The sequence below is a fragment of the Solanum dulcamara genome, chromosome 10, assembly GCF_947179165.1.
Source record: "Solanum dulcamara chromosome 10, daSolDulc1.2, whole genome shotgun sequence".
Taxonomy (NCBI): domain Eukaryota; kingdom Viridiplantae; phylum Streptophyta; class Magnoliopsida; order Solanales; family Solanaceae; genus Solanum; species Solanum dulcamara.
This window is the reverse complement of record NC_077246.1, coordinates 72,913,773-72,934,233: the sequence shown is the minus strand read 5'-3', so window position 1 is coordinate 72,934,233 and position 20,461 is coordinate 72,913,773. Positions and strand designations below refer to the sequence as shown.

General features: G+C 31.4%; 3 protein-coding genes across 3 annotated transcripts; 2 read left to right on the top strand and 1 right to left on the bottom strand.

Annotated features, from left to right (window-relative positions):
- Nucleotides 1-792: 792 nt before the first annotated feature.
- LOC129869970 (NAC domain-containing protein 2-like) lies at nt 793-4,110 on the top strand. The gene is made up of 4 exons (XM_055944521.1): nt 793-846; nt 1,194-1,358; nt 2,530-2,822; nt 3,616-4,110. The coding sequence occupies exons 2-4, from the start codon at nt 1,196-1,198 to the stop codon at nt 4,108-4,110; spliced, it is 951 nt and encodes a 316-aa protein (XP_055800496.1). The 5' UTR covers nt 793-846; nt 1,194-1,195.
- Nucleotides 4,111-11,087: 6,977 nt separating this feature from the next.
- On the top strand, nt 11,088-14,727 carry LOC129871360 (leucine-rich repeat receptor-like tyrosine-protein kinase PXC3). The gene is made up of 2 exons (XM_055946260.1): nt 11,088-13,795; nt 14,156-14,727. Exons 1-2 carry the CDS (start codon nt 11,437-11,439, stop codon nt 14,479-14,481), a joined length of 2,685 nt encoding a protein of 894 aa, XP_055802235.1. The 5' UTR covers nt 11,088-11,436; the 3' UTR covers nt 14,482-14,727.
- Nucleotides 14,728-15,388: 661 nt separating this feature from the next.
- On the bottom strand, nt 15,389-19,853 carry LOC129871498 (anthocyanidin reductase ((2S)-flavan-3-ol-forming)-like). The gene is made up of 5 exons (XM_055946424.1): nt 19,635-19,853; nt 18,201-18,367; nt 17,336-17,548; nt 16,209-16,582; nt 15,389-15,761 (listed from the first exon to the last, which is right to left on the bottom strand). Exons 1-5 carry the CDS (start codon nt 19,759-19,761, stop codon nt 15,608-15,610), a joined length of 1,035 nt encoding a protein of 344 aa, XP_055802399.1. The 5' UTR covers nt 19,762-19,853; the 3' UTR covers nt 15,389-15,607.
- Nucleotides 19,854-20,461: the final 608 nt, after the last annotated feature.

Sequence of the window (20,461 nt, the reverse complement as noted above, 5' to 3'; positions counted from 1 at the left end):
TGCTTATCATGTGAAATTGTTCAATTTTACCTTCCGTTATACGATAGTTTTTGTATTTTTATCATTAAAAAAATCCTTTTTACTTACAAAAAAAAAAAGAAAAAAAAACAGCACATGAAGCAGATCTATAGTATAATCCATGATTTTATGTAAATCGGTAATTTTTTTGCTCAGATCTATATATGTATTAAAAAAAATTACTAAGTATTTTTTTATAAGTATTTGAATGTAAATAAGTTATTATTGGAATATTAACTTCAAGGTTGATATAAGAAGTAACAAACTTCAAATCCTGATTATTATTTTTTGTAGAATCTCTTCTAAAATGTTACTCATATTTATTTTTTACCTGAAAACAAACAAAGAAAAAATAAATCAAAACATTATCCTCAAATTCAATTAATATTATCTCGTAGTTCCCATTTGTTCTTACAATTGGGTCATAAAGGGAAAATCGAACATCGAATAAGGAAAAAAAATATATATATATATACGATATATTTTATAAGTAAAAATTTTCACACCGTAAATTTATAAATTTTTATATAAATATTAGATGCGGATAAACATTAACCTATATTAGAATATCAGTACAATCCAAGATGAGATATAACTCTATTTTCTATCTAGTTTTGCCGTTGTAATAAATTAATAGCCAAATCCTACATGGATTTCACTAACGACATTTATTTTTATATTTTTTTTTACAATTATTTTTTCTCCGCCTTTAATATCTACCTTCTTATCTTTTTATTTCTTATTAAACCTTTTCTTTTTCTTTATATATGACAATTTTAAAAAAAGCTCACAAATTAGAAGTTCTACTAAAAATCCTATCCTATAACGGTTTGTCCGTACATCAAGCATCCCATGTTAATTAGTAGGGTTTCGAAAAAAAGTTGCAATCTAAACGGTATGATTTAGAGTCTTAATTATCTTCACACATTAACGTCTGATCTATAAATCACACAAAAAATATATAAATATTATATTAGTATGTCTTTTATCATGGGAAATAAAACGCACTATATCATTTATATATATATAATAAATAGTTGTTTTTCTCCTTCTTCCTTATTATTCTAGTACTATAGTATTAGGATTAGGATTAGGATTAGGATTAGTATTTGTTATAAGATCATTAGGAATTTAATTAGTAGTTTAATTTTTTTGAATTTTTTTTTTTTTTGCAGATATGGAGTTCATTAATTCAATTCCATTAGGTTATAGATTTTCACCAAAAGATGATGAGCTCATTGAGCATTATTTGATGAAGAAAATCAATGGTGAACAATTACCAACAATTAATGATTTTCAAGAAATATATATCAATAATTATCATCCTCAAGAACTTTGCAGTAAGACATTTTTTTTGTTTTACTTTTAATTAAATTTTTATTCAGTACTCGATATTCGTATTAGGTTATGACTAGTTCAATCTTTTTAAGTTTAGTTTCTGATTATCCGGTGGTTGTTCTGTATCCTTATTGGGCCTCGACTAGTCCGATTGATAATTCGAAAACACTCCTTACTAGAATCTTTGACCTTAATTAAGAATGAAGGGATTTTATTTGTGCATCCTTCCATAAACTTTGGTAGTAAACCCTTTGTCTTATATCTCTTGTTTATTTTTTTTATTTTTCGTCTGATGATATTTTTAATTTTACTTTTTCATATGGTAATTATTACTTGTATTGGACGTTGGAGGGATCCTATCCATTCCATCATAGGTTTTGGTACAATTCAATTTTATTTTTTGTTTAGTTATACATATAATGGCATTAAGCAGAAGAATTTTTCTCTCTCTTTTTATTTTTTTTGTTTAATTATACGTATATTGACGGTAAGTAGAAGATTTTTTCTCTTTTTATTTTATTTGGTTCTTTCAAAGAAAGGCTTCATGCGTGCAAAGATGATAAGCTAACTATTTTTTTTTTAGGAAAAAGGGCTAAAAAATTATTTGTACTTGATATTTAATTATATAGTAAGTTGATATGATTTGATATAAGCATATGATGTGAATAATTAGCTTTTATCTGGAAAAAATAATTATTGTGTCGAAGCCCTAAATTTATTATTCGAGGAGTTATTGGAGTTCTAGTACATGTTCTAGAACAAAACTATAATTTTTTTTAATTAACAAATCGAGGAGTTATGGGAGTTCTAGCGCCAATTTATAAATTATTGCCGTTAAAGATCATTTTTGGTGGAGTGACCCCACTTGCGATATTACATTAAATATATTATTATCGGTTATTTATGTATATTTTATCTCGTCGAAAAGCCTAGGTGTTGAGTTATTAAATCATATATCTTTATGTTCTTTTTTATAATTAAATGTTTGTGATCACATAGATACATCTGAAAATTGTTTTTTCACATTCTTTTCGTATGAGGTCATATAGAATTCGTGTCTGGTCTGATACCTTGTTGAATTATATATGTGATACATATATATTATCTCGTATAAAATGTGATTAATTTGTTAGATATTTTACACTTTTATTTACTTAATTATGTCTTCATCAGCTGCGGAAAATAGACACAAAAGAGGGAACAATTGGTATTTCTTCACAAGAAGGGAAAGGAAGTACCAAAAAGGGTGTATACCAAATAGAAAAGTGGAAGGCAGCAAAGGCTTTTGGAAAGCTACTGGTAATGATGTAGAAATAAAGAAAAATGGTCAAATTATTGGGTACAAAAAGATACTTGATTTCCAAGAAGAAAAAGGAATTAAATCTAAGTGGAAAATGCATGAATTTCGTATTAATAAAAAAAGTTCTCCACCTGATGCAAATTGTTCAAGTGAAAATCAAAAAGAGGTTAGTAATTATTCATAATTTTTTTTTTATATATGTTGTTATTTAGTTTGATATTACATTGAATATATTGTTGTTGTCGTCCTTATAGTAGTAGTATATATAAATGTTCTTATTTAGTTTTGAAATTACACAAAATATATTATTGTTTTTGTTGTCATCATAGTATTAGTAGTATAATATACGTTTTTATTTCGTTTTGAAATCACACTGAATTTGTTGTTGTTGTTGTTGTTGTTGTTGTTGTTGTTGTTGTTATAGTAGCAATAGTAGTAGTAGTGAGTGTGTGTGTGTGTATATATATATATATATATATATATATATATATATATATATATATATTTTTGAAATTACATTGAATATGTTTTGTTTTGGTTTTGGTTTCTCACCCGGTGATCTATATTCATATTGGAGTTCGACTAAATCCGAATTTGCATTGTAGCTTGAATATGAAATTGTTTTTTCACATTCTTTTCGTATGAGGTCATGTACAATTCGTGTCTGGTCTGATATTTGAGCTTGTTGGATTATATGTATGATATATATTATCTCGCATAAAATGTGATTAATTTGTTAGACGTTTCATATTTATTTATTTTAATTATGTTGTTGTTGTAGTAATAGTATATATATGTTTTTATTCAGTTGTATACATTGAATCTTCTTACTATAGTTTTGTAATATTCCTCAATGTTTTTTATTTACTGTTTTTCTAATAGAAGGATTTATGATTTATTTTTTATTATTTTTTTATTTTTTTATTTTTTTGCATTTTAACCACTTAAAATGTGTGTAGTTGGACAAATATGTATTGTGCGAGATCTATATCAGCACTAGGACCAATAATAACTCTGAGGTTCTGAATTATCGCAATGATGGCAATATTATTCAACCTACGAGCGATAATATTGAGGAGGTTAAGCATGTCAGTCACAATGTCAATATTATTCAAGCTACGAGCGACAATATTAATGAGGATAGAAATGTCAGTGACAATGACAATATTATTGATCAAGATGACGATTCGATTCTTGAAAATGTCAACATGTATCCTTGGCATGAACAAAATTTTGTAGGTATTAACAACAATTTGGAGTTTGGTGGTAATCATCAATTTGTCCAAGAAATTACTACTCCAAATTTGTTGTCATCATCATCAAGTAATCATGTTGATCATCTTCCAAATTATTGTGATCATGATGGCAATAATGTTTATCATTATAAGGGTTTTGATGAGCTTGGTGTAGTGGTAAGACCTTATTTACAGATGAAAAAATTTAAAGAGTACTAGCACATATATAGCGTTACTAATTTTTATTTAATTTCTTTTTAGCATCTAGAAATTTTAAGAATTATCAAAGTGAGAACATTAGTTTTATTTTTAGTATGTGATGTTTATTTTTGAAGTGTGTGATCATTTTATTTTAAAGTTTAAATTATTCTTTTTTGTTCTTTTGTTGTTTCTTCGGTGTAAAGGAGGAGGAGTAGTACATGATATCTTCTGTTCTATTAAGTTGTGACTATTTTTCTTTGAGTTAACGTTTTGTACATCCTCAGTATAAAATATTTTTTTAAGCTATCATGTCATTCAAATCTTAAAAGGTGAGATTTAAAATCTTAAAAATAAGATATATCATCTACTATAATAGATAAAGATGTTCACCAGTAAATCACACCCCCTCCCCTCCCCCTCCCCCCCCAACCCCCCCAAAAAATAAAGATATTTGTGAAAATCATCCAAGAAAATTGATGGGCTTACAACTTTTTGTTGATAGGCCTAAAGATTCAAGTACTTCTGACAGACAACTGTTGATTGGGCCAAACTGTTGATTTGGGCTCATATCTATATTGATGGGCTTAAATGGCCTAAAAATATATCTTTGATGTAATGTACTTTCAAGTATGCTCTTCATATACTTATTTATTACCCACTTCATCCTAATTTATATGACACTTTTCGCTTCTCGAGAATCAATATGATTGATATCTATCGAATCAAATCAACTCAATATTTCCAAATTTAAAATTTAAATATTCAAAAACTATATGAAAAGTACTGTAAGTTACAATTCTTCTCATGTTAATGTGATGAAAAATATATTTAAAAATATTGATCAAAATTTATATTATTTAAATCTCAAAAAGAGAGAAGTTTCACATTTTTTAAAACGGAAGGAGTAGTATTTAATTTTTTTATGCTTTTCCTTTTTGTGCATTTATTGAAGCATTTTACTTGTAAATCTATAGTGACAGAAAGAACTATAATTTCTAGGATATTTTTTCTTCTGTATATTCTTTGATATACGTTATAATGTGAGTCAAAAAATTTCTCAGAACATTCTTCGTGAAGTAAGAATAAGGTCTGGTACACTTTATCTATTTGTCCTCCTCTCAGACCTTATCTTGTTACACTACACGGAATATGTTATTATTATGGACTTATTATTGTCTTTATTTAGAAATAAAACTACACTTGACAAATTTTAAATGCACTTAGAAAAAGTGGGAAAACAATGAAATTTTCAACTATGTCATTCTATCACAATGATAAAAATTGACAAAAACAAAAAATTGATTGAAGAAAAGAGTAGAAAGCCAAATAAAACATTGAGAAAAAGAAGTTGAGATTTTCCCCTTCACCTTTTGGTTTTTTTTGGGGTGGGGACCCTAGTTTTCTATGTAGTAAGACAGTGCATGATACAATAGTCATGATGTATGTCTAATAAAGAGAGTTCAATCTCAATCAATAGTAGATCCCATAGTCAAATCCCATTTTGCTTTATGAGAACTTTTTGAATATTAATGTCTTTTTCTTGTGTGGGATGGGGTGGGGTGGGGGCTAGGGGTGGAGGGGAAGATGGTAAAGATTTTCTTGAAGAAAAATGGGTAGTCGTCAATCAAATAAGTAAATATAATGAAAGCAAAGGTTAAATTTTTGAGTGAGTCATAATAACAACTACTATATATATCAGCTTTGAACAAGTTGGGGTCGGCGGATAAAATAAAGTGTTAATTTAGAGCAAATAACAAGCATTAACTACTATGTTACAATCTCGAATAAATTGAGATTGATGATACAAATTTTTCACTTTATCAAGTAAGTGATTTTCTCGAAGAGAAAAAGATAAAAGTGCAAAAAAGAAAGGGCTAGCATGATTTTTGGATAATGTCTCACTAATCCATCGTTAAATAAAGTTGCAACAAATTTTTATTGTTTAGCGACAGGTATCTGTCACTAATTCTTGTTTTCTTTGTAGTATTAGAAGAACACAATTTAGCGGTCAATATAATAAGTAAATAGGAAGGCTAGGATTCAAATTCAAATAAAGATAAATAAATTCATGAAGTAACTTCTTATTTTTCTAAGCTTCCATAGAAGATAATTAATAATAGGTGAAATAATTAAAGTGTGTATAAACTTATCCAAACACTACTGTTATTATAAATAAGGTTAAATGAGTTCTTATATTTATAAGCTTTGGTAGATAAAGATACTAAATATTTGTGCCAACAAAAAAAAATCAAATTAAATAATTATAAATATGTATAAATTGATATGAACACCACTGTTATTAAAAAAATATATTTAAAAAGTGGCAAAAGTAGCCACACTACACTATGACTACTACACATGCAATTACTGAGAGTGGAGTCATGTCTTGCCCTTTTTTGGTAGTAGCAACTAGGTAATGAATTGAGTTTTCATATCAATGTTAATTTCTTGTCTCCTTGCCCCTTCACATTGATAGTTAAGCTTAAAGTTTAACTAATTATAACTCTAGTAATTGAGATAATAGCATTTTTTTAATCACAATTATTAATGATTTTCTAATTTTAGTAGTCGTGAATTTGATTAAGCATGTTTAACTAATAACGAAGGAGGTGCTGGTGATGGAACAACATGCCACATAATGTCTATCTCACTAAAAAATTAGTGTCACATGGGATCGAACATCCACTTGTTTGGACATAACCTAACGAAGGAGGGGTAATATTGGGCATTTAGAACTAATAACGAAGGAGGTGTTGGTGGTGGAACAAGAAGTGGATCAAGAGGGGCTAAAATGAGTTCGGCGTGGTAGGGTAGCATGTCATGTGGTGTCCATCTCACCAAGAAGCTTAGTGTCTCGTAGGATTAGACATCCAGCAACTTGAAAAATCTAAAGAAAAAGGGGTATATTAGCGTTATTTAAAGTAAAGTCAAAAAAGTTCTTACACGAATAATATAACGGAGAATAAATCTAAAACTTTTCACAAAATAGAATAGTAGTTAGGTCCTATAGAAATTTGAATAGTATAACAATAAATTTGATTCTTTTACCCCTATAAAATGAAGAGGTGAATTGACATACTCATTGAATTCATAGGGTTGGAAGAGTTCAAATTCATAACTTTGGTAATTTGGTATATTAAAGTACATCAATTTAATTATAAAAAAGATAATCAATATACTAATATAATAATTAAGCTGAGGAAACTTGTAAAATTGGATTAACTTATTAGTGTGCCTAATTAATGCTAATCTTTTGCCCAACATGAGGGGCTAATTAATCAAAAGTTCCGGGGTTTAAAAAGGTAAATGATTGTTTATTATTGACTAGATATATATTTTCTCTTTCTAAATCATATATAAACTTTATTATATATAAGGAGAATATAAATGATATATAGTATTTAATCAATTAATTAATAAATCCCAAAGAATATGTGTTTTCCATCTGTTATTTGATATTTGTATTGAAATCCGATTTAATTTAAAATTTATGTTAAAAAAATTCATATTATATTATAAAACGCTCTCTAAGAAAAATGACTTTGTACCGAGAGGAGCATCAACAATATGCTACAAAAGTAATGTAATGATTAAAGTCATTTGATAATAATAAAAAGAGATAACATCATTGTCAATGCAAATGCAAAAGTGCCAATACAATGATTCTTGCAAATTTTCTGCAAAATGTATGTCAAATATATATATATAAAGAAATTATAATAACACAAGAAATAATTATAAAATTTAAATCTCATTTTATTAGAGATTTCGAATTCAAACTTCGAATATAAAGTTATTTTTAATGAAGAGCATTGTAACGTCAAATGTGAAACTTTTGATGCAAATCAAATTAGTCGGTTCCATAATAAGTACCGAAAAGGATTTTTTATTTTATTTTATTTTTATGAAAAAGTTATTTTCGAAAACTAATTCAAAGACAACAATTTTTTCATCATGAGAAAAGAAAAGAAGAAAAAAGAGCCTCTCTATATCAATGATGTTGTCTTTGCCTTTTTAACCTATAGAGGGAAAATTATTGTATATTAAATAATTTTATTTTTGTGACATTATCTATGTACATTTTTCTCTTTATAAGACGATGTTTATTTTATTTTATTTTTTGTTGAAATAGGCCCCCTACTATTATTAGAGACATTTTCACATTATTGTGTACCCCACAAACCTTTTTTTCCTAATTTGTAGGGCCATTGCCATTGTGAAATAATTCAATTCACCTTCAAATTCAAATGTGTGCATTTTAGAAACTGTTAATTAAAGTTTGTGACAGTGTGATAAATAATTTTTATATTTAATCAAAAGTCTTAGAACGACAATAAAATAACTTCTGATAAAAGTATTTTATCTTTCAAAATATAACTTTTTAGCGTGAATTTTAATTAGTCGATTTTTTTCTCTCCATATGTAACTACTTTAATTTTCACCCTATGTAATTAAAAAATAATCTCTCAAAGTTTTAAAATTCACAAGTGAAGCTTTAGGATATATCTTTAATCAAAGATTTTGAGGAAAATAATGAAATCATCTTTGATAAAAATTATTTTTATCTTTCAAGTGTAATTTTTCGATGTGAATTTAGATTAGTCAAGTCTAATTACAAATATCCATTTTCAGCCTCCGTAATTAAAAAATAATATTCAGTTGTTCTAAAACTCAAAAGCAAACTTAGAATATCATTTTAAAGTTTAACTTGTGAATTTAAAACTCGAAAATAATAACTATTTTTTAAAGGCGAAGCCAAAAAATGCCACTGACATGCACCTAACCAGCCCCTACATGTTGGAAATATCGAATTTAATGCTAGTACTATTATAATTACTTTAATTTACTAGTTTCATTTCAATTAGTTTCATGTAAACATGTTTGATTAGACATAAAAAAAAATAAAAAATAATTTTTAAAACTTGTAATTTTATACGCATCGTGATATTTTGTGACAATAAAATTATGTCTTTCTTTGAATAGTATTCTAGTATTCTTCTCTATCTTACTTTATCTTTCAAAAAACAAAAGATAAAAAATACTTTACTTTAATTTTTTTCACATGAATAATCTATTTTTCTGTCTTTTTTATAATTTCGATTGAAGAGAATAATAATGTAGTTAAGAGTATATTGTTTTACCGTTTAATTAGTTATGCTATGGATTATAATTATTATTTGATGAAAAATAATGAATCGCATACGTGTTTCTAAGACACATATTTTTTTTTTTGACATTCTATTATGTAGGGCTGTACAAGACTAAACGATAAACCGCACCAAACCGACAAATCGAATCAAACCGGAAAAAAAATCTGACTAGTGGTTTGGTTTGACTTGGTTTGGTGTTTGAAAAAAAAACCCGACCATTATAGGGTTGGTTTGGTTTTAACTAAAAAAAGTCAAACCGAACCCAAATCGACCCGATTATAGATATACTACTTTTAAATTGTGTTATACATAAAAATATTTATTAAAATGTAATTTATAAATATTTTTTAAAATTTTTTCATAATTTTTGTTTTCTTTCTTACATTTAGATTTGGACTTGAGTAGCCCATCTAAATAATATAAAAAAAACTTATCTTATAAAGTTATATTATAAAGTTAAAACTTCAAATAGTGTTGTGCCTCCATCTTATATATTGATATTTTGTGCTAGAACTCTTTTTAAGAAGCACTGCTCTGTGCTTTTTATTAGATACTATGATAAACCCAAAAAAATTCGAAAAAACCCCCCAAAACCGAGAAACCCAAAAAACCCGAAAAAATCCAAAAAACCCGAGAAAAATTGATATAAAAAAATCCGACTTTTATTGGTTTGGTTTGATTTATAGATTTAATAACCCGACACAAATAGTTTGGTTTGGTTTGTAAAAAATTCGAACAAACCCGATCCATGTACACCCCTACTATTATGTATAAAATAATGCATAAAAATTATAAGTTATACAAACAATAACAATACATTCCGTAAAATTTCATAAAGTGGGGGTCAGGAGAAGATAAAATGTGCACATACCATATCTCAGCTTTTTAAAAGCAGAAATGCAAGGTAAGGCTGCGTACAATAGACCCCTTGTGGTCGGGCCCTTTCCCGGATCCTGCGCATAGCGGGAGCTTAAGTGCACCAGGCTGCTCTTTACATCGTTTCGTTTCATTCTTATGTGAAATTAAATATCGAATGCATATACAATGATATAATAGTGATGCAAAATTTTATACCGAAAATTCAAGTATTGTACAAGTAAGGTCAGATTGATGCCCAAAATATCCTATGTTCATGTAGGGTTTGAGGAAAGGCCACACTTCTAAGGATATAACATAGTCAATCTATCCTAACATAAATATTAATGATTGACAGTTAAATACTTAAAAAAGCTAAAAATAATTTATAAATAACTTTTAAGTCAATTCAACTGTGTTCTTACTTATTTGAGTTAGTACTACTCACTACTCTTTTTAGAAATCCCCAACACACTTTCCCCTCATTTAATGTCACTCTTTCTCTCTATACAGAGAAAAAAAACACCTGGCCCCCTGAATATCAGTTAAAAACAACATTGTATCCCCCCCCCCCCCTTCTTACCCCCACCCCAAACCCACAAACTTCTCTATGGTTGTCCTTTGAAAACCCAATTTTTTCCTCTTCAACCTTAATTTAATAGTATAACAATTAGTCCTTTTGTTCTTTATTTTTATTTTTATTTTTTAAACTTCTTAATACTATAGTACTATTTTGTTTCAGCTCAGCTAGTCTCTATCTTCTAGCTTAGTTCCAGGTTTTCTGTGTCCTCCTGTTTTTTAGTGTTTTGTTTGTTTGTTTGTTTTCTTCTTCTATACACAATGGTTTTCTTCATTTCTTGACATGAGTTCTTTTCAGATAGTAGTAGTAGTAGTAGTACATTTTAATTCCTAAATTTAAGGGCTTCCTAGCCTTTTGGTTATGTTCCATTTTCAAGATTCCTCATATGGAATACTCCCTTCAAAGTAGTGACATTTCTTGAGCATTTCAAGACTAATCTTTTTCACTCTAAAAACCCCCTTTTGTCTTATACCCCCAACCCACAATTTCCAATTCTGCTGAAAATTTCATGTGGCATTCTTTTCATTAATGGATTCTTGATGGGAAAAGGAAGAAGTTGAAGAAAAGGTGTTTTCTTTGTAAACAACCTCTTAACCATTTCAAGATTCAATCTTTTTGACCTTTTCCACCCAACCCCCTCCCCCCCTTAATCTCATCACTGGATTCTTGATTGTTCTGTTTGGTTGTTTTGGAGGGAAAAGGAGGAAGAAATTGAAGAAAAGGTGTTAGCTTGATAAAAAAAAAACACAAAAACCAAGAATGGCACGTTTGAGCTTTCTGTTAACTGTATTTTTTCTAGTTGGTTTGTTATCAAGATTCCAACTTGGGAATTCCCAGTTGGTTTTTCATGATCAGGATGTAGTGGAGGCAATTGGGAAAGAATTATCAGTGCCTGGGTGGGGTGTGATGAACACCACTGATTTCTGCTCTTGGCATGGAATTATTTGCAGCTCAAACAGTTCAATGGTGGAAAGACTTGATCTTTCTGGTTTTAGATTGCAAGGTAATGTAACTCTATTATCTGAGCTCAAAGCTTTGAAATGGCTAGACCTTTCTAATAATAACTTCCAAGGGTCTATTCCATTTGCATTTGGGAATTTGTCTGAGCTTCAATATCTTGATTTATCTTTTAATAAGTTTGGAAACTCAATTCCTAGTGAATTAGGTAAGCTCAGAAGCCTTAAGGCATTGAACCTTTCGAAAAACTGGCTCACTGGAGCTATACCTGATGAGCTTGAGGGGTTAGACAATTTGCAAGAATTTCAAATATTTACTAACAACTTGAATGGTTCTATCCCAATGTGGATTGGTAATTTGACCAATCTTAAGGTTTTTGCTGCCTATGAGAATGAGTTTAGTGGTGGTGTTCCTGTTAACTTAGGATTGTACTCTGAGCTTTCTTTGTTGAATCTTCACTCAAACCAGCTTGAAGGTACTATTCCTGAGAGCATTTGTGCTAATGGGAATCTTGAATTTCTTGTTCTAACTCAGAATAAGTTGACCGGAACGATTCCTGATTCGATTGGGAATTGTAAAGGACTTTCAAGCATTAGAATTGGCAATAACAAGTTGTTTGGAGGTATCCCTAAATCAATTGGGAATATCAGTAGTCTTACTTATTTTGAAGCTGATAGTAATAGTTTGTCTGGTGAAATTGTCGCCGAGTTCGCCAAGTGCTCGAATCTCACTCTCCTTAATTTAGCTTCAAATGAGTTTAATGGAACTATTCCTCCTGAGCTTGGTCAGCTTAACAATTTGCAAGAATTGATTGTTTCTGGTAATAACCTTTATGGAGAGATTCCAACTTCAGTTCTTAAGTGCAAGAATCTCAATAAGCTTGACTTGAGCAGCAACACGTTCAATGGCACCATACCGGCAGATATCTGCAATACATCGAGATTGCAGTATTTGCTGTTGGGGGAGAATTCGATTCGAGGGGAGATACCTCATGAGATAGGGAACTGTGTAAAGTTGCTTGAGTTGGAAATGGGGAGTAATGAACTTACTGGAAGTATCCCTCCTGAGATTGGTCATATGAAGAACTTGCAGATTTCGTTGAATTTGAGTCATAATCGTCTCCACGGAAAATTGCCTCAGGATTTAGGAAAACTTGACAAGTTGGTTTCTTTAGATGTATCTGATAATCATCTCTCTGGAAATATTCCGCCGGCATTGAAGGGCATGCAGAGTTTGATAGAGGTTGATTTTTCGAGTAACCAATTCACTGGTCCAATACCTACTTTTGCACCATTTCAGAAAAGTCCTAATTCAAGCTTTCTTGGAAACAAAGGTCTCTGTGGTGATCCTTTGGGTGGTGGTTGTGGAGATTTAAATGGTTATGACCACAGCGTTTACGGTCACAAGGTCTCTTATCGAATTGTTTTGGCTGTTATTGGTTCTGGTTTGGCAGTTTTTGTATCTGTCACAGTGGTTGTTTTGCTGTTCATGATGAGGGAAAAACAAGAAAAAACTGCCAAGGAAGCAGCTGGAAATACAATTGATGAAATTTCTAGCAAACCAATGATACTAGCGGCAAACGTCTTCGTTGACAATCTAAAGCAAGCAATTGATTTTGATGCAGTTGTAAAGGCAGTCATGAAGGACTCAAATAAGATTTGTGTTGGTACTTTCAGCACTGTCTATAAAGCAGACATGCCTTCCGGGATGATTTTATCGGTGAAGAAGCTAAAGTCAATGGACAAAACTATAATTCATCACCAGAGTAAGATGATCAGAGAGCTTGAAAAGCTTAGTAAGCTCGTTCATGATAATCTGGCTTGTCCTATCGGGTTTGGAATCTATGAAGATGTCGTTCTTCTGTTGCATGAATATTATGCCAACGGAACGTTGACTCAATATCTTCATAACTCTAGCCAAAAACCTGATTATAAACCCGACTGGCCAACAAGACTTGCCATTGCCACCGGAGTTGCGGAAGGATTGGCGTTCCTTCATCATGTTGCTATCATCCATCTTGACATTTCTTCCGGGAATGTGCTTCTTGATTCTAATTTCAGGCCTTTGGTTAGTGAAGTTGAAATATCGAGGCTTCTCGATCCGTCTAGAGGGACTGCAAGTATCAGTGCTGTTGCTGGTTCATTCGGATATATTCCTCCAGGTACTCTATCATTTGAACACATACTCCCTCCGTTTTCAATTTGTTTGTCTGTTTTTGACTTGACACGGAGTTTAAGAAAGTAAACAAGACTTTTGAATCTTGTGGTGTTAAACTAAAAATTGTAGAATATATCAAAATGTCATTTAGTCTTGTGGTCTTATACATGCCATGTGTAAATTTAGAATTAAAAAGTTTCCAAAAAAGGAAAGAAGCATTCTTTTTTAAACGGACTAAAAAGAAGTAAGACAAACTAATTAAAACGGAGGGAGTACTTGTCTTTCTCTTTCCGCCCTTGTAGAGATTATAACTCTGTTATTGACTTGTTTCTTTCTTCTTTTTTTTGTTCTTTTTTCTCAATAGAGTACGCATATACAATGCAAGTAACAGCTCCTGGAAATGTTTACAGCTACGGGGTTGTTTTGCTCGAGATCCTTACCACTCGATTACCTGTTGATGAAGCTTTTGGTGAAGGAATAGATTTAGTTAAGTGGGTACATGGTGCACCTGCAAGGGGGGAAACACCAGAGCAGATACTCGATGCAAAGCTCAGCACCATTTCATTTTCTTGGAGAAAGGAAATGTTAGCAGCTCTAAAGGTTGCGTTGCTGTGCACTGACATGACACCAGCAAAACGACCAAAGATGAAGAAGGTGGTAGAAATGCTGCAAGAAATCACGGAAAGCTAAATGAAGTTCGTATCATCAATCAAAGTATGTCTTGATCTCAGTCTCGTCATATGTGAATGCTCCTGTAAAAATACAATTGTATGACATTCTTAGCCGAGAGGACAAAATGGTCGAACTCTAAGGATATGATATGTCTTACTTCAATCATATGATCATGAGTTCTTTTTCTCCAAAACATGTAAATGGAGATGATGCAGATTAATTTCTCACAAGGAGAATATGTTTACAAAAGCATTATATATCTTTCATTTTCCAGTTTCCCTTTCAATATAGATTGAATCATGGTTAAAACATCACAATTTTTTAGGGAATGCTACTATTCAATATGCAACTTACTTTCTATTTTATTCTTCTAATACTAATTAAGAGACAAGAACTCAGTATTTAAGGCCTTAACTGCTGTGGGTCTATACAACTTCTCAACCCAATAGAGATAGGGGTAAGGTTTGCGTACATGCATACATCTTACCTTCTCCAGACCTTACTTGTGAGATTACACTGGGGTGTACGCAGACCTTATCCCTACCTCAGAGGTAGAAAGACTGTTTCAAATAGACCCTCGGTTCATGGGAAAAATAGTCCAAAGTAGTCCAGAAAAAGAAGTAACAGGAGTAACAAAAATAACAGATAGTAACATGACAAGATAGTAACTACAACAAAATAAGATTATAGCCAGAGTGCATAAAACAACAGATAGTAATCAAAATTGAAGAACAAGAAACTACAGGAGCACTACTACAACTACTGTAATCAAATTATCATTGGGTCGATGTGAAAATCAAGCGTGAGTAAAATCTAGTCTGGTACATTATAGTCATTTCACCATACTTGTTCCTTCCTCATGAATCCTATATTTTAGCTCCTAATTAATTCATGAACTAGTGATATTCATACTTTGAAGGATAGCAATAATAATACATGAAAGATAAAATTAATCCGCACCCCGTGTCTACATCAAAACAATAAATACACGACATGACTGTTAGCAGATTTTATCACTACTCATGATTAATTAATGTATATTCTCACCTTTTTTTTTATCACTTAACCATGATACATTCATACGATTTGTTACAAACACTCAATACAGTAAATATTTTTCATATATGAAAATTAAAAGTTCCCATTAAGCAGATGGTGGTAAGTTGAGAACTCCAAGTTCCCTTGCACTTCTAATATTATCATCCAATATTTTCTTCATTTCATATTTGTACACAAAACCCTTCTCCATAAGCTTATTTGATCCCCACTTCACTTCTCTCTTTGGATCATCCAAGTACCTGTTTATAAATGTGAAGATACATAAAATGAAATTTAAAAAATAATTTGCAAAATGATTCTTTAAATATATGACATGATCTGATAGTATAACAATTCTTTACGTCGTAAATAGGTTATTTGTAATTGACTTTTAAGTGACCTGGTAGTGTAAACACATTTTACAATGTCAACATATATCATTAGTTGAACTCTAATTTTACTTATTCATAGCCTCAAATGCCAAGTAAGCACAAAGAAAAATCAAGAACTACATCCAATATCAATTGTGATGGGATAGTATATACTCCTTTTTACTTAACCAGATGTTTCAGATCCAGAAATGAAGTCGCGTTTGGTAGGGAGTGATTTACCACCACCACAACTTGTCATAGAATCCGTATTAGTTAGGATTCCAAACCAGATACCAAACAACAAAAAAGAGTGTTGATGAAAGATAAGGTACTTACTTTTGGTTGACATGAAACTCTGGATACTTTTGTTGATAATAACTTGCAATTTCTGCAGAAGAAACAAAGGAGCTAGCACACATGAATCTACCATTCATAGAATCGCTATTTTCCATTGAGAAAATGTGAGCTTCACAAACATCTTCAATATGTACAATTGGAACTTTGCCATCAACCTCTTCTATGAACTTGAGGTGTTTGTAATAAATTTCATCACCAGTTACCACTGACAAAATATCAGCCATGCTTACTGAGATATTTGACAAGAGTGTTGTTCCTCCAACCAAACCACAACCTAAGCTCACAACCTCAAATCCATCTTTGCCAAAGTTCAAGATTTCTTTCTCACATGTTGTCTTTGCTACCACATAATCCTACACCAATTCAAAAAGAAAAAAAATGTTAGTTTTTTTTTTGTAATCTTTATAGAATTCGAGAATTCTTGTTTAGGCCGTTCATAAAGAGAGTCATCTTCTTGGACGAAATGATCAAGGAATTAATTCTTGGAAACTACACAAGGTCAGAATTCTAGCCCTTCCAAAAGTGGTATCTAGCTCACAGATGGCACGGGGTCGTCCCCACTAGGTTATATGTTATTATTACTTTCACTGTTTCATTGTATGTGTCTTAGTTAGAGTGGACACAACATTTTATTAAGAATGTAAAGAAGACGTAATCAATTTTGTGATCTTAAGATAAAGATGTGTGGAACACATCAAGAATACCATTTGAATCTTGTAGTCTTAAGCATGTCATGTCATTCTTATAAAGAAGCGTTATTAAGGGCCAAATTATGAGAATCTTGAAATTAAAACATACTATAGAAAGAAACAATCTTTTTTGAAACATATCAAAAAGAAAAGTAAGACGTATAAAATTGAAACGTATAGGGTATTTATAATTTTGTAGTTTGACAGTCAAAGTCTGACCTGGTGGTCAATGAATAACGTGCAAACCTTAGAGATTATGATTCAATTCCCGACAGTGATCCAGTCTGTGTAAGTCTTAGTGGACAGAGTACATAATACATGTGTTGGTGGAAGATAACAAACACCAAGAGGAATAGTATAAATAGATAACGTAAACTGACCCCGACACCATCATTTCTATTAAGAAAGAAATCTTACCAAAACAAAATCATCACTAAAAGGGAAGTGGACATTGAGAGGGGTCCAACATGTTTCATCTATCAAATCCTTGAAGCCATTGCCATCATCCTTCAATGGTGAAGCAGCAAGCACAGTACTTGTATATATAAGCCTCTTCACAGTACCAGACTTAATACAAGCCATTCCAATATTCTTCACTGATGCAACTGCTGCTTCTACTGGATTCTTGTACTATTACAATATTCAATCCCACAAAAAATAAATGTATAAATAAGTAAAATAACTCAATCAAATTCCATAAGCGAAACCAAAATTTTGTTAAGGTTGTTCAAGATTTAATATAATTTTCATACGAGAGATGTTCGACTGACCATCCTTCTCTAACTATAGCTCTGACCCTGACGACCGCCGCATGCTAAGAGTGTGGCCTAGCTAGCTAGTAATCAATGTAATACTCCCTTCGTTTCAATTTGTTTGTCTTGTATTGACTTGATACGAAGTTTAAGAAAGTAAAAAGTCTTTTGAATTTTATGGTCTTAAACTAAACGTATGCAGAATGTGCCAATAAAATACTCTTTATTTTTGCGGTCTTAAACATGTCATATGAAAAGTTAGAATTAAAGAGTTGAAAAGCAAAGAGACATTCTTTTTTAAAAAAAACTAAAAAGGAAAGTAAGACAAACAAATAAAAACGGAGGTAGTATGGAAAAACCATGGAAGACATCTCAGTGGAGTAGTAGAGGCACACAAACTGATCCGAACATCATCCTTATAAGAAAATGAAAATAGGTACATATACTTGTGCAAAAGAAATTATATTAGAAGTCAGTGAAATTATCGAGGTGCATACAAGCTAAACTTGAACGACGTTAAAAATAGGTACCTGAAATCCCTCAGTATGTAGAAAAGGAGTGGCCATATGGAAAACAAATTCACAACCTTTGATTGCTTGTTCATACTCTTCTGGCCTATACATATCAGCTTGAAATAACTTCAAATTTCCTTCTGCATTAGGCAAGCTCTTCAACAGGCCTACCTTTGATTTATCCTCTGCAAAATTATCACAATTTATGAGTCTCATACACCATCCTCCATTTGAAATTTATAGATCCGACTAATTTGAATTCGTGTCATATACAAGGTAGTGTCGGAGACAGAATTTTCACTACGTGGTTCTGAAAGAATTACGTCTCTTTTTTAGAGTTCCTTCTTCTTTTTTGTTAAAGTTCTTGGCAAGGCAAACACGATTCTCTACAACACTTGGACAATAATAGTTGAAGGTAGGTTCCTATTTATATTTTTCGATGCGTTTGGCTTTGTGATATATGTTGAAATTCAATAGGTTCAACTTACCTTATTTACATAAAAATAAAAATTAAACCTTCTATATACAATGTCGATTTTCTGCCAAGGGGTTCGATGAACAACTTTCTAGACTCCCTCTAGCTTCGAGTCTAGCGTAGGACCCATTGAAGGGGTAAGGGCTCTTTTGGATAATGTCTTGAAGTTTCAAATTCCACAAGCGAAATGAGCAGCTGTGAGAAGCGGAAAAACCATCAAAAAACGACGATAGTTCGTGGAGGTGCTTCTATGGCGAACTTACTTCGGAAACTGAAACGAATCAATGAATTCCCACTTGACCGAACTCTAGTACAGAAGGAATGGAATAGCCGTGACGGAGCATGAATAAGGTGGATTTTTCCGTGGGTCCTCGCCATCTGTTTGGATCGGATGTCAACCTGTGGAGGCACCCTTTCATTTGGATAGTGAGTAGTTTTTATAATAATAAGTCAAGTCTCTTCCTAGAGATGGAGAGCCACTTGACTGTAAGGAAAGGGGCCCCTCCTATTCGAGGCCGGATGGCCCCCACTAGTCCGGCTAGCTAGTGAGCGGTTCTTTCGGGCGGGAAACTTTTTATCACTTGGAAGGGTAAGGATCGGCTGGATGCCTTGGCACCGAGATATTGGCCCATGACCATGTTTACTTCATCTTCAAGAGCAAGCAAGAATGAAGGACAGAAGATTGGAAAACGAAAAAGAGACGCATCTTTTTTTTTTCCAAATGATCTGGGCATTACTATTTGCGCTCACCTCACCGGAACCTAAACTATTTTTCAAAGATAGAGTCGAAAAGTGGATAGTGGTCTCTATTTTCAAGAATCAAATTCATGACTTCATAGTTAGGGGCGGAGAGATCTCATCCGTCCCATCAACAATACAATACATTACAACAACAATATACTCAGTATAATCTCACTCGACTCGATTCGAGACAAATCATTAATTGAAAAAAAGAAAGTAAAATCAAGATAACATACCCAAGTTCCTAAGGGTGGCATGAACTTTGTAGCCATTTTCAAGAAGTTTTTTCACCAGAAATGAAGCTATGTATCCTGAACCACCAGTAACACAAACCACCATTGAAATTCTATTTTTGTCTTCCATGGCTAAATCATTTTTTTTTTCTATTTGTAGATATTATTCTTTCTTGAAAGCAATACTTTTAAAGCCACAATATTTTTAATTGGTATATTTTGGATGATATCATTTATTTCTACTTTTAGAGTCAATCTCAGTCTCTCAATTTACCTATTTGATTTGACACGATATTTTTTTTTTTAAAAAGTTTGTGATCTAAAACAAGTCAGCAAATATTTATATGACTATTAAACACCTCAACAACAACAACAATATATTCAGTGTGGTTTCGAGAGGATGGAATATATACAGACTTTATCTTTATTTTTGGTGGGATAAAAAGATTATTTTCGATAAATCGTTGGCTTATATGACTATTGGTCATCTCATTATGGTAAAATGAGAATTTTAAAGTATAGGAAAGCACTATTACATTATTTTCAGACTAAACACAAGAAAAATTAAATATGACACATAAATTGAAACGCAGAGAGTAAGACTTAACTTAACATTAAAATTTTTTGTTTACTCTATTTTTGTATTCTATAACATTACCTAATTTTTTTTCAAGTTATTAATTGCACATTTAATGAATGATTACTGCTACTAATTATATTTTAAAATGATATGATATTATAAAAAATCTTTTACACTACAAGTGTCCAAGTCATGGTGGAAGAATCTTTATTGAGTAGTCCAGCTACGTGGGTTTCTTTGTCTATATATT

Coding starts and splice junctions, on each gene's coding strand:
- LOC129871360 (XM_055946260.1), top strand. CDS start 11,437: ATGGCACGTTTGAGCTTTCTGTTAACTGTATTTTTTCTAGTTGGTTTG. Junction 13,796..14,155: donor ATTCGGATATATTCCTCCAG/GTACTCTATCAT, acceptor TTTTCTCAATAG/AGTACGCATATACAATGCAA.
- LOC129869970 (XM_055944521.1), top strand. CDS start 1,196: ATGGAGTTCATTAATTCAATTCCATTAGGTTATAGATTTTCACCAAAA. Junction 1,359..2,529: donor TCATCCTCAAGAACTTTGCA/GTAAGACATTTT, acceptor TGTCTTCATCAG/CTGCGGAAAATAGACACAAA. Junction 2,823..3,615: donor CAAGTGAAAATCAAAAAGAG/GTTAGTAATTAT, acceptor AAATGTGTGTAG/TTGGACAAATATGTATTGTG.
- LOC129871498 (XM_055946424.1), bottom strand. CDS start 19,761: ATGGAAGACAAAAATAGAATTTCAATGGTGGTTTGTGTTACTGGTGGT. Junction 17,549..18,200: donor TACATACTGAGGGATTTCAG/GTACCTATTTTT, acceptor ATATTGTAATAG/TACAAGAATCCAGTAGAAGC. Junction 15,762..16,208: donor GAGTTTCATGTCAACCAAAA/GTAAGTACCTTA, acceptor ATTTATAAACAG/GTACTTGGATGATCCAAAGA.